The sequence below is a fragment of the Barbatula barbatula genome (genome assembly GCF_947034865.1).
Source record: "Barbatula barbatula genome assembly, chromosome: 1".
NCBI lineage: Eukaryota > Metazoa > Chordata > Actinopteri > Cypriniformes > Nemacheilidae > Barbatula > Barbatula barbatula.
This window is the reverse complement of record NC_136766.1, coordinates 3220246-3235535: the sequence shown is the minus strand read 5'-3', so window position 1 is coordinate 3235535 and position 15290 is coordinate 3220246. Positions and strand designations below refer to the sequence as shown.

At 38.4% G+C, this 15290-nt stretch overlaps 1 protein-coding gene across 2 annotated transcripts in view; it reads left to right on the top strand.

Annotated features, from left to right (window-relative positions):
• Window positions 1-216: 216 nt before the first annotated feature.
• smchd1 (structural maintenance of chromosomes flexible hinge domain containing 1) overlaps window positions 217-15290 on the top strand; it is a 33930-nt gene continuing 18856 nt past the window's right edge. For both annotated transcript variants that reach the window (XR_013787040.1, XM_079462906.1), the window contains exons 1-23: window positions 217-716; window positions 850-925; window positions 2525-2683; window positions 2771-2853; window positions 3174-3307; window positions 3854-3968; window positions 4763-4882; window positions 4965-5131; window positions 5313-5403; window positions 5490-5703; window positions 5970-6087; window positions 7677-7860; window positions 7966-8037; window positions 8214-8339; window positions 8475-8588; window positions 8846-8952; window positions 10353-10435; window positions 10526-10633; window positions 10717-10794; window positions 10980-11099; window positions 11899-12043; window positions 14324-14417; window positions 14734-14806. Coding sequence is in view for 1 of the 2 variants with exons in the window: in XM_079462906.1 (XP_079319032.1) it covers window positions 555-716; window positions 850-925; window positions 2525-2683; window positions 2771-2853; window positions 3174-3307; window positions 3854-3968; window positions 4763-4882; window positions 4965-5131; window positions 5313-5403; window positions 5490-5703; window positions 5970-6087; window positions 7677-7860; window positions 7966-8037; window positions 8214-8339; window positions 8475-8588; window positions 8846-8952; window positions 10353-10435; window positions 10526-10633; window positions 10717-10794; window positions 10980-11099; window positions 11899-12043; window positions 14324-14417; window positions 14734-14806 (2743 nt within the window). In the remaining variant the exon portion in view is untranslated. The remainder of the gene's footprint in view (window positions 717-849; window positions 926-2524; window positions 2684-2770; window positions 2854-3173; window positions 3308-3853; window positions 3969-4762; window positions 4883-4964; window positions 5132-5312; window positions 5404-5489; window positions 5704-5969; window positions 6088-7676; window positions 7861-7965; window positions 8038-8213; window positions 8340-8474; window positions 8589-8845; window positions 8953-10352; window positions 10436-10525; window positions 10634-10716; window positions 10795-10979; window positions 11100-11898; window positions 12044-14323; window positions 14418-14733; window positions 14807-15290) is intronic.

The following is a 15290-nucleotide window of genomic DNA, read 5'->3' as shown; positions in this document are numbered from 1 at the left end:
TTTGATTTCATTAAACTGCAAGAACAACTTTAGCTAAAGTTATTAACTAACAAACTTGCTGAAGACAAACTTTATCTGTTAACGTATTTCTAATGACATGTTATCAGATTTAGGGTGAGAGATTTATAAGAGCAAACGTTACCGACCACGGTTTGCAACTTTAACTCTCCAAAGTGCGGATTAGTATATAAAGTATACAAGTCGGATGTCGGCATCGAGGAGCGTCTCCTACGGTCACCGCGTACTACAGAGATAACACGAGTAGTGCGCGAGACTATTCTGGACACGCCCTTTGTTTGGTCCGCGCGTGGTTCTCGTCAGTCGCTGTATCACGCAGCTCGAGCGTCATGACGCCGCAGTGAAATCGGAATTCATGAGGCGCCAAGTCTTTGAAATCGCACGTCCACGCAAAACATCGCATTCGCGGAGCGTTTAATGCGTTGACACCGAGCCACAGACCCGCAGAGGTGGATAAAGATGGCAGAGGTGCAGCGGTGAGCTCGCCGGAGGGGGACGCGTATTTCAGATACCGCTGACTGTGTATCGATACGAACATGGCGGATGCCGGAACGGGAAACGATCCCGGTCGCCGGGAGAAACCGCATCAGAGATCGATATTAATGTTCGACTGTCGTCCGGACAGCAGCGCTGAGGCGGCGCGGGCTATAGACGTCGCCGACATGGACTACAGCGCGTTCCTGCAGGCGGTGATGCGGGTACGAGCAAGTGCTTTTTTACTGCGTTTATTTACCTTTACCCGTGTTAAACCCAGAATATCTGTGTGACGGATGAAGCGATTAAACAGATGGAGACTGGCGTGTCATATTTGTTCGTTATTTTGTATCGCAGGAGTTTTCACTGTCGAAAAACGAAACTTTCGTTATCAGCACCACCGACAGGAGGCAGATCGACGAAGAGCTTTACAGTAAGAGTCTCGTTTACTTGCAGTGCAAACGGTAAACATAACAACATGGCATAATACCTACAGAACAATGTTAGCATATGGAAATAATGCTTTTAATAGGAATTGTATTGGTTTTAATGTACATTTATGGTCTCTGGGGTCGTTACAGGCAATGTACTAATAAAAGACCATTAAATCCTACTGGAAAAGGACCCAAAACACACTTAAGGGATATGCGATGGTTTTAAGCTGGTATTGAATTGAAAACTAGTATTTGTGTTGTCGTCTTTTTTTGACAGGTTTCTAAACATTCGAACCAATAAGAAAGTTGAAAATGCTATACATTAAGCAAAAGTAAAGCGTGCAATATTGCAATAATACAAAAAAACGATGAACATTTACATTAACGTGTTTTTTTGGTTCGATGGGACTCGTTTTCAAGTTGTTCATAAAAACAAACCTAAATAGCACCTTTTTTGTAAATATACAGATTTGTAAGCGGTAAATGACCAATGTTAATTGAGTTCAATTTTATTTATATAGCGCTTTTCACAATTTGCATTGTTCCGAAGCAGCTTTACAGGGGAAAATCACAAAAGAGGTAAAACGCAGTACATGAATAGTTTAACTTGTTATATAAACACCTAGTAAATAATGTCTAATGTCAGCAGTCTCCCGGTGGTTTATTTAGCATGAAGTGAATGCTTGGCTGAAAAGATGCGTTTTTAATCTAGATTTATGTTGGGAATAATATCAGGAAGGCTGTTCCAGAGTTTAGGTGCTACGCATGTTGTCGTAAGTTGTTCTTGCAGTTTCCAAAAATTGCTCAGACAGGAGGATCCAGGTGTCAAAAAGTTAACTTTATTTGCGCAGGCCAAACAAAGTGAGATCTTCCCAAAGCATCTGAAGTTACAGTGTTTTCAAGCCATCTGATCATCGCATTTAAATCATTGTATAATCAACCGCATAATCTCATTCATCTTTGGTTAAATGTGGTTTTAGATCCCCCAGATTATACATGTGTACTATTAAAATATGTATACACTGTTAATAACATTGTGTAAAACTATTGAATATATAGGAGGTTAACAATAGTGTGTAACAATACTGAAACGTACTGAAAACCACCCAGAAATGACACAATACGTATGAGATACAAAGATGTATTTCACTAGATTTGCTAACACCGGAAGAGTAATAAACACATCAATACTGATTTATTTGGTGCACAATTTGATCATTTTAAGTAGAGCTGCACCATCACGACCAAAATCCTAGTTGTCCATACATTCATATTTTCAATTAATTCTAGATTTTATATTGAAGCTTTTAGTTGTTTTAAAACTTTCTGTGAAGCAGCTACATGACATATTCTTTCTATAAACCTCTCAAATTAAATAATATAATGTAAAAAACGAATAATTATGGGAGTTATGTTTTTGGTAAAAACGTAATTTTAGGATCTCTGTAAAGCCACTGCAATGCACGGACACACTGCCAAAAAAGCACAGAAATGAAGGCTAATGGGTCATCTGTCATTTTAACCGGCTGTTCTCCGTAAGCTCCGGCTGATGTGGTTTTACTGCAAAGTTGATCAATGTGTGTGTCGTGATGTTTCAGATGAGCTGCAGGATGGGAAGACCCTGCAACTGTTGCAGTCTGTGGATCAGGAGCTTTGTGTGGCCACTCAAGAGCGCATCGACTATCTGCCCCACTATCACACCCTGGTGCAGTGTGGCATGTATGAGTACTACGCCAGCGAGGGACAGAAAGCACTGCGTAAGTTTATGTGCCCACCTGTGCTGGGCAAACACGCACATAGATTGTCCTCTTATAATATGGAGCGTGTTTTTTTTTGTGTTGCAGCCTACGCGTTTGCCGAACTCATTGATAACGCGCTGTCAGCCACGGCAAGTAACACCGGCAAAAGGATCATTGAAATCAGACTGGTGAGTCTTTAATGTATTGATCTTGTTCAGTATCCACTATTGAACGCCCTCGAAGTCACCTGCCCGAGCTTATGGCAAAAATAAATTAAGAAAAAACTTGTTGTGGATGTTTTCCAGTACAATGTTTTCTGAGGGCAGTTTCCAGTACGTTCAATATTCAACTATTGTATTCAAGTTTTATGCATTTTTGAATATGATTTGTTAAGAAACTTTTACGTGCCAGAAACACCTTTCGATATTGTGATGCATGAAGATGCTTGATGACCTGACAGGTGATGTAGTTCATCAGATGTTTTCTCCTCTCTGTCTGTTTGTTTTAGTGGTTTGATGAGGCTCAAGGAGGACCTGCCGTCGTGGTGATGGATAATGGATGTGGAATGACATCTCAACAGCTGAACAACTGGGCTGTTTATCGTCTGTCCAAATTCATACGAAACAACCGCGTATCTGAAGGGTAATGCTCTTCCTAGCAAATACATGTTCTCGTACCTGGTTTTTTTTACTATGATATTGGACCGATCCATAATTCTTGCTTGTCGATTTCCAATGCTAAAGGGTGCTGTGGAAACCTTCCTGCGAGATGAGACCAAGATTTGTCACATCATCCCATAATATGTTTCATTCTTATCCACAGCTCCAAGGCCATGCACATTCATTGTAGAAGCCTTTGAGTCCTTAGACTTCTGTTCTGCTACATTAAAAAAGATAAACCATTGGAACACTCCTAAAAAGGCGCTAACAATCTCACATCTGTGTTAGTAGAAGTAATGAATGCATATTCTAAAACACAAGTTTGCAAATGCATCAACATAAAACTTTCCTCCACAAGAGTTTAACAGAATTTTGCACCACAAAAATTGAAATGAATTTTTACACATATAAATGTGTAATGAGTATTAACTAAGGTTCATTAAAATATATACTGCATGTGATTCCTCATGAGTCACCAAGTGGATAAGTGTCATATGGAGTGAAATAATCCACTCTGTTGTCACCGCAGCGATCACACCAGTTACGTTCGGCCCAAAACGGTTCCACGCAGTCTGAACAGTGACATCTCATATTTTGGAGTGGGTGGCAAACAGGCCGTGTTTTACATTGGCCAGAGCGTCAGGGTACGTTTGCATGCTCCTTATTCAAAACATTCAGTGACTTTTCTAGGAAGAACATATGCAAGTACATATTTGTATCATATTTCAACTATAACGAATATGCATTTGTGATAGATTCCCAAGTGGTGTGTTAACGCTGAGTTTATTCGTTCTTGCCATCATTGCTTGCATCTTGAAGGAGAACTCTGCCAAAAATTTTTAATTCTCAACCCTGGGTCGTTCGACAATCCTAGGACCTCCGTTCCTCTTTGGAACACAAATTAGGATAGATGTGATGAAGTCTGGGAGCTTTTTGCCTAAACTATATATTGCCACGAGGGTGCTTTTTGTGATCAAACAAACAAAAATGACGACTATATTTAACAATTTCGTGACTTCCACGTCAGTCCACAACGTGTATCTTTTTTGATTTGTGTTCCTAGGATTGTCCAATGACTTAAGGGTGAGTAATACATGACAGAATTTACATTTTTGGCGCAGTTCTCCTTTAACACCTGCAAACACATAAAGGAGACAAAGTTTTATTTTATTTAGTGTATTTGAGATACAATCTTTCATATAAAACATAGTGGTGGTAAAAGGAGTAATGTCTGAATTATCATTACAAAAGCAACCATAGACATAATGACAAAAATAATGTTAACATAGATTCAACTGTGTAACTTAAAATAAGTTGTGTTAGCAGATCATACACCATGTGTCCCATCTCCAGAAAACACACAGCCATTAAATGAACACCTTGAATGTTAAAAAAAGTGGTCTTTCATATATATGATTGTAAATGATAATCTTTTCAGATGATCAGCAAACCCACAGGTTCCCCCGATGTTCATGAATTTATCATTTCCAAAGACGACTTTGAGCGCAAGGAGAAGAACAGAGAACGCATTTACTCAGGTTTTATCAGAAACAGAAAGGTCAGAGGAACGCATCTTGTCTCACACTTCATCGCTGGTCTATGGATTTAGCCGTTACATGTACCTTCTCGCTCTTTCCCAGCCTGGTGACTGCACGCATCTGAATGTGAGCGAGGAGCAGTTTCTGCGCTCCATTGTTCTTGAGGAGGAAGGCAAAGAGGGTTTTACTGCCGTCGTCATAACCGGAGTCCAGCCAGAACACGTCACCTACCTCAAACAGTACTTCCACCTGTGGACCCGAGAGTTAGCGTACGTCTTCCCTTTCTCTTAAACACATTTCATTCTGAAGTCTTTCAAAACCCTACATGATTTGTTTTGCTGTGGAACATGAAAAGATTTTAGTTAAGTGTGGCGGTGATGTGATAACCTGCCGAACTGTGCGTTATAGTTTGGTGAATTGTTTGGTTTCATGTCATTTGCACTGTTACAGGCACACCTACCATTATTATATACACGGAATTGATGGGAACAACAGGACACAACCTCAGGCGACAGGCCCTGATGCCAACATCGACATTCAGGTAGATGTGGGTTTGTGTGGGTTCAATAAGATACTGGGGACAGAATTGTAACCTCTCATTCCTTCTATATCTGTCTCATCTGTCAGATATGTCTCTTCGAGCGCTCCACTCGAATTCCACGTGTGATTAATCTGAGAGAGGTGGATAATGACATGCAGACTCTCTATGTGAACTCAAGCGTGTCAACGTTTGAGTTTAAAGCCACCGGCGCTGAAGACTCTTTAGTGGAGGGAATAATCCGATACCATCCGTTTCTCTTTGATAGAGAGACATACCCAGTGGATCCATACACTGCATCAGGTGTTGAATTTTAGACATCCCCTCAAGTTTCATGTGCTTTCGATGTTTAGATCACCTGTTTAATTCAGTGGGGGATGGCATGGCGTTGCTGTGCCATTTATGTCCCTAGTACAGATTCATAAAAGTTTAATACACAGGGTCAAAGGTGTGTTAAAATCAAGTGTGAATTAAAACAATGTTGTCAAACACCACTAATAATGATCATCGTTGAAGCCAGTCAATTTAAAATATGCCAATATTTATGATTTGGTTTGTGGCTGTTTCAGCTTCAGGAGATGATGAAGATGAAGATTGTGTGGTGTTGAATCCTGAAGGTCGAGGAAAGAGATCGATCTTTGAGTGCTTCTGGAATGGGCGCCTGATTCCCTACACTACTGTCTCAGAGTAAACCTTTCTCAATCACGTCTTACTGCTGTCTCAGAGTAAAAACTCATACAGTCTCTCAAACAGAGTAAAAACTCATACTGTCTCATGTCTGTCTCGGAGTAAAAACTCATACGGTCTCTCATGCAGAGTAAAAACTCATACGGTCTCATGTCTGTCTCGGAGTAAAAACTCATACGGTCTCTCATGCAGAGTAAAAACTCATACGGTCTCATGTCTGTCTCGGAGTAAAAACTCATAAAGTCCATACAGAGTAAAAACTCATACGGTCTCTCATGCAGAGTAACAACTCATACGGTCTCATGTCTGTCTCGGAGTAAAAACTCATAAAGTCCATACAGAGTAAAAACTCATACGGTCTCTCATGCAGAGTAACAACTCATACGGTCTCATGTCTGTCTCGGAGTAAAAACTCATAAAGTCCATACAGAGTAAAAACTCATACGGTCTCTCATGCAGAGTAAAAACTCATACGGTCTCATGTCTGTCTCGGAGTAAAAACTCATAAAGTCCATACAGAGTAAAAACTCATACGGTCTCTCATGCAGAGTAACAACTCATACGGTCTCATGTCTGTCTCGGAGTAAAAACTCATAAAGTCCATACAGAGTAAAAACTCATACGGTCTCTCATGCAGAGTAAAAACTCATACGGTCTCATGTCTGTCTCGGAGTAAAAACTCATAAAGTCCATACAGAGTAAAAACTCATACGGTCTCTCATGCAGAGTAACAACTCATACGGTCTCATGTCTGTCTCGGAGTAAAAACTCATAAAGTCCATACAGAGTAAAAACTCATACAGTCTCATGTCTGTCTCGGAGTAAAAACTCATACAGTCTCATGTCTGTCTCGGAGTAAAAACTCATACAGTCTCATGTCTCTCTCGGAGTAAAAACTCATACAGTCTCATGTCTGTCTCGGAGTAAAAACTCATACAGTCTCATGTCTGTCTCGGAGTAAAAACTCATACAGTCTCATGTCTGTCTCGGAGTAAAAACTCATACAGTCTCATACAGAGCTAAAACTCATACAGTCTCATGTCTCTCTCGGAGTAAAAACTCATACAGTCTCATGTCTGTCTCGGAGTAAAAACTCATACAGTCTCATGTCTGTCTCGGAGTAAAAACTCATACAGTCTCATGTCTGTCTCGGAGTAAAAACTCATACAGTCTCATGTCTGTCTCGGAGTAAAAACTCATACAGTCTCATGTCTGTCTCGGAGTAAAAACTCATACAGTCTCATGTCTGTCTCGGAGTAAAAACTCATACTGTCTCATGTCTGTCTCGGAGTAAAAACTCATACAGTCTCATACAGAGCTAAAACTTATACAATCTCATGTCTCGTTCCTGTCTCACTAGCCTCTCGCTACTGTCTGATAGTAAATCCTTCTAATGTCTCCTACCGTCTTACTACCGTCACACTTCCATGTTTCTTTTGTCCCGGAGTAAAACGTTCTGCTGTCTAACTATATACAGCACAACTTCTAATTAAAAAACAAAATGTCCCGAAGAGTGCTTAATTAATGACGTTATCAATAAAACCATTTTATGTATGATTATACATGCTGTGTGTATGTGTGTGCGTAAGGTTCGAATGGTGTATGAGGCCGAAGAAAGTAGGTACCGTTCCTTTGGAGTGTTATAACCGGATTTCAGGAGTTCTCTTCGCCAACGATCGGTTTCAGGTCAGCACAAACAAACTGACCTTCATGGACCTCGAACATCGACTGCGTGACAAACAAACCATTTTCACCCGAGTGCACAACGGTCAGGTAGAGAAACACACACCTGAAATCTAATGGTCACCTGATGGCCTGACACCATCTGTACTTTACATCTGATTTGTGTTTTAACATGATCTGTACTGGTTCATCCAGGAGCAGCGAGTGAAGATACAGAGAGAGTTTATCAACTGGCTGAAGGAATGTCATGAGCGCTTTGATAAGCAGGTATGTAGAATCTGTCTGTAAAAATAATGATAAATTTAGGAATAAGTTTATTTCCAGTGCAGAACTGGTCAATAATAATATGGTGCTTTCCTGACGGAAAAATTGGAGAGTAGATCATTTTTTATCGTGCATCTTGTATTTACTTAACATGCATGTTTGTGTGTGCGCGTTTGCAGGTCATGTTTAAGGGGTTTCTAGGTGTGACGAAACGTCCAGATGTGGCCACCAAGCGTCTGCAGTATCCCTGGGCCACATTTAAATCCATGAAGTGGGACGGCAAGACTTACGTGAAAGGACAATATGTGAGATCTGATAGATCACGCATACAACTTGCTTCTAAAATACAACAATAACATTTTTGTGCACTGTGTATGTAATATAATATTTTGGCCTGTTGAATAGTAAATGTTTCAATTGGATTCTTTTCTCCTCCTCAGGTGAAATCTGTCAGAACGCAGCCCATCATGTTTGGATCTATAGATCATTTTCTGTTGTATGGAGATCATGACGGAGATGTTTACGCTACAGGTGGAGACGTCCAGATTGTACTGGTGAGAAAATGAGTCCATTTCGTTGTTATAGAAATAGTTTACATGTTCGGCAGAATGTGCATGCTGCTCGTCCACAAGACTTGTAAAGCTACAAAAACAGGGTGCTTAATAAACCATATAACAAATAAAAACTGTATTAGCGTTCTATTATCTAAAGATGTCACATGATACACATAAGCTTTTTTTATTTTGCAATTTCTGTGTTTTGTTGTGTGTTAGAATGACTATTGCTTTAACTCTGTGTTGTGCCACAATAGGAACCAAAGGAGTTGTATGGCGAAGAGAAGGTCATTCCCATCTCGAAAATTGACCGACAGGCCACATCCGCATCCATTGAAAAGAACATTGAGGATGAAGTGGCCAAGTAAGATCTGGGCCTGTATTCATGAAAAATTTTATCGCAAAGAGTTGCTCCTAGTGACAAAATTCTAAGAAAATTTGTAGATATGTTGGTATTTCCCCTTAAAATGACAGAAAGAAAAAAAGTAATGCATCTTAACCCTTAAAATAGCCCTTGGGCCATGTTCACACATTACTTCTTTTTTGGAGCTGCAAGCGTCTCTTTTAAAAAATTCATTAGCGTCTTCTGCTGCTCAAAGTGTTTTTTGAGGTTGAAAAAAGTACAATTTTCCAATGACAGAGTTTCCATAACAACATGCGAGGAACCTGATTGGTCGAGACCAGGGCTGCAAAAGTGGGGAAAAAATTAAATGGCTACCGAAATGCACGTTGGAGCATAGTTTTGTATAAAAGTATGTTTAATTTGAACTTTTATTAGCTTTTGATTGCATTTCTAGAGAGAAATTCGTATATTTTAAATATGTGATTGGTTATAGCAAAGACGCTCTAAGTTAATAATTCAAATAGAATTCTGTTACTCTGCTTATGATATGGAGGACCGGGAATGCCGATTAGAAATAAAATGAAGAAAACATTTATAAATGTTATAAATAAAAATTTAAAATGTAAACAAATAAATATCTTTTTAAATTGAGAAAGTAATAGACTTATTTAAAATGGTTTTTTTAATTTGTGTTTTAAAAGGTAATTTTATTGAACAATTAAACGTTAAATAAAAAAAACATTTTTAAATGTAGATACATTTAAAACGGTTTATTTAATCCATGCTTTAAAACGTAAAAAAAACCAATAAAAAGTTGTATTATGCACATTTTAAATTGCTTTTTAATAAAGCATTTGGCAAATGCTTTTATCTCTCTATTTGCCAATTATTTTTCTTTGTTGTTTTGACAAATTCTTTTTTTTTTATCCATTTGGCAATCGAGCCAAAATAATGCCATTGGACAGTACACACGGGGCAACCAATAAGCTTTCGGCTCAGTTTTAGGATAAACCCCTTCTCCGACATGTCATATGGAGTTTCATTGGAAAACAAGAAAGACCTACCGCCATTAAAACCGTAACGTTATACCTTGCGCTGAATGACAGTTTAATTAATTAATAAGACACAACACGTTTGATCGTGCAGGGTTGATGTTTGTGACACGCTAGCATCTCCAAGACAGCGCAGAAATGCCATAGCGCCAGAAATATTCACTTTATTAGCATATTTAGCAACTGGAGAAATGCATCTATGCAACAGAGATGATTTGCTGTCACACCTTCTATAGTGATCACACAAACAATTACAGCACTTACTGAAACGTATTGTGTCACTGTTCATTTTCTTTCTCTTCTCATAAATAACTGATCAATAAAACCGTAGAGATCTTGCTGTGACTGATATCACTGTGTTGTGTTCAGACTTCCTGATCGCTTGAGGCTAGTGTGGCCTGAGGGAAACCCGTGGGTTGATAAAGACGTCAGACCAACAGGCGAACCCATGGGTAAACACACACACACACACATGTTTTGTTCACAAACCTTTACATTTATCCTTCAGTATAAATATTGAAATGAAAACTCTGATCCTTTAGGTCCCATTCAAGTGGAGATTTTGAACAAGAAAGGAGAGTCGATGTCTCGGCTTCCTCTGGCTGGCAATGGCAAGAAACTGTCCATTAACCTGAAAGTCGTCTGGCACTGTATGTATATACAGTCCTCATTTTTAAAAACATGTACTGTACTACTGTTGTAGTATTTTAAAAGGCTTGTTTTCTCCATTCAGCTCCTAAAGGAGATGTGCAGACCAACTCTCACATCTGTGTACATTCGGCTAAGTGGGAATACTGGTTCAAGACTATGGGTAAAGAATCAGTACATCATGTGTGCTTTATTATTGCCGCATTCTTAAAGACTCACATAAAGGTCACGTATGTTCTAAAAAGTAAAAGTAATGCAGGAAATATATTTAAAAAAAATTACTTATAAAAACATGTTTTTCTCTATTACGAAAATAAATGTGCTGAAAGAAGAGTTTTTCTCTTGTAGAAAACTTTAATAAGCTGGGCAAGTACACACTTCACCTGCAGACCATCATCAGCGACAGCTCGGCCAATGAATGGGCTGGAAAAAGATTACCTCACTGCACCCTCAATTTCACTATTAAAGGTAAAACACAACGATGTACTGCTTGCTTGTGATCTGATTTTAGTACCAGGTGTAAACTAGCTGTAATTGTATTAACTCTGGGATGACGTATTTTTGGAGGCTAACCCGGAGGTAAGCGCCGTGCTGGTTCCCTCGACCGAAAGCATTTGTTTGATGGTGTTTACACGTTTTGTTTATCAAGATTATTATAAGATTATCAAGATAATCTTTACAGATCAACCCAATATTTGCTATTTTTGAGAATTAAAAAGCTAACACGATGCCATAAACACACTTCACTATGGTCGCTCGATATCATCGTCCCCACCACCAATACTTAGACAGCTTTCTCAAACTTTATAAAAGCTTGTTCCCCCGTAAGTAATTACTCCGTGAACGCATATAAAGCTCACAAATAATGCAACATGGGAACAAATGTATAAAATCATTGTTGGGGATTCATTTCAATGACGTCCAACGTCCCGGCAAAAATAAAGTTGTTCGCTTTTAGCAACTTGTTAGCAACCGCCGTTTTAAAGACACCATAAAGGTCTGAAAAAATCACAAGCTTGTTATAACTGGTGTGTTTTATGTCATAGATTTAAAAACGTGAATGTATTTTGAGGTTTTGTTGGCTGTCGACCTTATTTCAGGCGATTTAGCAAAAACCCATTAAACAAATGTATAGACTTTGGGCCGATTGGACCAGAAGTCGTCAAATGCTAACTCGCTTCCGGTGTTTGCATACAAAAACACGTCAACTCCAAGTCACTCCATAGGTGTCTTAATAAGTATATATAATACTCTCTCTTTCTCCTAGAGGGTGAAGCTGTAGCTTTTGTGTTGGGCGTTATTTCTTTTCCGGTCCAGATCGGTGTCCCCTTCACTGTTCCTCTGGAGTTTAGGGATGACTTTGATTATCCCACCCAGCCACCCACTGACATTAAACCCCAGCTGGAGTGCAGGTAAAAATATACACACTACAAGAGTTTGTGGAAGATTTTATCCTCGAGAAAACGTATTCTACTACTGTGTATTTCGGTTAATCCATGCAATGAGACCCATGTAGGACTTAGCCTCTCATTCACATTTGTTTTTGATATAATGAAACCCATGTTGGACTGTGGGAGGGTGGCCTCGCGTACCACAAATAACAACAAAGGGAGCATGCGTGTGAGAAGATGTGTATATAAGCAGGCTGAGAAGGAGAGAAGTCAGTTGCTTTGCTTTGTCTATGACAATAAAGTCTATCTTTTGGCATCCAAACCTGAGTCTTTTCAACGCACAAAGAGCGGAGAAACCACAGCAATTGGCGTCACAAACTGGATTGGAAAGGAGCAAAGGAGAGAAAAGCACAGTGGGCAGGCTGGACAAACAACACAAACAAGTGGGCACATAAAAAGAAAGCAGTTTTCGCTCGTATAATTCGTTTGTGTTGTTTGCCCAGAGAAATAAGACACTTAAAACTCCTCTAAAATTAAAGAACAACAAAAAGGGTTTTGATTCCAAAAGATAATAAATGCATATATCGATCTGTATTAGCTGTTAGGTTGGCCTTGATTGAAAATCTGTAAATTTAGGTTTTAGTCGTAGTTTAAGGGAAGCGCCTGAAGGTCCCGCGGATACCGCTCCGTAAAACAGGACTGTATGGGTAGGCAAAAATCATGCAGGGTTTGTCTTACATCGTGTTAGGGAAGTGTATCAATGGACGAAGAGAGCAAAACTGACAGGTTTTGTATTTGAGTTGGTTCTTCTGTGGGAGGTTGTGTTTGTGTAAGCATGTCTGAGCAGAGAAATAAAGTGTTCATCTTGTGAACGGTGGGTGCGTTTCCCTCCTGGACTTTCACTTAAGTGTGGATGACAGAAGAGACGTCTCACTTGAGAAGAGTGAGTAATCGTATGAGCCCTGAATATAAAGGGACAAAGTATGAACGCATATGAGCCCTGTAAATAAAGGGACTGGTAACACGGCAGATTAAACGAGGAAAGCTGTACACACCAATACATCTACTTCTAAAAATGCATAATGAATCTATTCTAAATGATTGGAAAAATGAAACAAATGTGAAAGCTTAGCTTTACTTAAAAGAAAAAGTGGCTAGTTGCTGATATGGTTGTTTGACATTTTTGGATATGAAACACTTAAGTAAATTTCACTTGAAGGACATTTAGAGCAGTGGTTCTCACATGTTTCGTTGTAAGGCCCCCTTTGTGTAGGATGCATCGCTTTGTGGACCCCTTAAATAAACATTATAATCTTAAGCTTGGAATTTTAATTAAAACAAATTCAGTTGTACAATAGTGGAACACCAATTATTTTGGTCTTAATTATTTATGTTTGATTGCATAAATGTAATACATTTCTATATTTTACAAAATGCCACACAATCTACGGCCCCCCTGGATCCATCTTGGTTTAGAGAGTATGTGGGGAATTGACTATTTGGGAGATTGTATTTAAAAAGAAAATACAACAAAAAGTCAGGGTGGCTATTGTGTAAAGAACTTATGTATAAGCTTTCTAAAAATTGACAAAAGCAAACGAAAAACATGATGACAAAACGATCAAATGTTTACATTTATTTATTTATTTAGGCAAACGAACCTAAACGGCAAACTAAAACATTAGTTAAAAGGCCTACGGAAACATAACCAAACCTTTATTCTCTGATCAGATCGCAAAAAAGTATTTTCTTCAAAAATGAAATTCTAGCAATATTTTAAACGTAGAATATAAAATAAATAGTAAATAAACAAATAATTAAAATACAGCAAACTAAAGCACTTTAATGAAAACATATCAGTGGAAATTATCATGAACGCAAAATTCTGAATAAATAAATATTTTCAAGACATACCATAAACAAAGAAATAACATATGAAGCAGTAACTAAACACTACAACAATATAGACTGTTAACTTAACTCGCCTTTTTTGGCTCGATTTCTCCGCTGTAATGGCGAAAATATTTGTGTTGTAAATATGCCTGACAAGATTGTTACACTGAATGACAATGTATGTGATTTTTTTGCTGATAAAAACAAAGCAAATATGCAATTACATTTTTTTTAACAACAATTTAAATCAGTATAACACTAATTGTCTTTATACTTAAACCCTTTTTTGTCTTTGACACACAAACATTCTACCATTATGTATTTGGCCAGTTTTATTATTGAATTAATTATTTGTCTTTCAAGTCAATAGTTTACTAATATCGTCTAATTTTGCTTTTATTTTGTTAGTTCACTGGAGTTGAGTTTTGATGGAATGGCGTTTGGGTGCATGTGTGCCATCAAGGACGTGAAAGCCAAGGGAAAACTCAGTCAACACAGCAAGGTCAGGGATGTGTATATATATGCATACGTTTCTTCAAAAATATGTTTTCTACTGATTTTATTTTGTTTTGGCAAGTATTTCATTATTTTACTCATGAGTAAATTATAACAGAATTCTTCTTTTTGGGTGAACTGTCCCTTTAATAGTTAGGTTTTAAAATAAAATAAGTTTAATTCTGTGAACTAGTGACAACATTTCTTTCAAATTCCAAATGAAAATATTGTTTTCTATTTGCATTGATTTGGTTTGTTTTTGTGAATATCATTGAAAAGTTGTTGATTTTCATCATTAATGATGTTTCATGTTTATTTAACAGATGCACACAGTGAAGGTTCACATTCCAGGGCTGAAGCAGAACGTTCAGTCCTTTCAAATCGCTGTTCATCCCGGTATGAGAACCACACACACACACACACACACACACACAGATATCACAATGATGAAGGTTGTGGCCTCACAACTGCATGCGCATCTCTGTATTAACAATCTTCTTGATCCATATCAGTCTGGTTAACAGCACTGTTAAAAATGACTAATGACCTACTCATTTCTGCTGACTATGGCTGCATTACTGCTCTCATAATGCAGGACTTAACTGCTGCCTTTGATACAATATCTCACCATATTCTAAATTCTCATCTATTGGTATCGCGGGTAGGGCACTGTCTTGGTTTACTATATCACTGATAGACAATTTTTCATAACTCTCTACAATTTCGAATCTTCTCTCTGTTTACTCTCACAAGGGGTTCCCCAAGGTTCTGTACTCGTCCCTGTTTTATCTCGTCCGGCCAGCCACTAAATACACTTGAACTATAATTAACCGCATGATCACTTCTCGTCTTGACTATTGCAACTCGCTCCTTGTCGGTC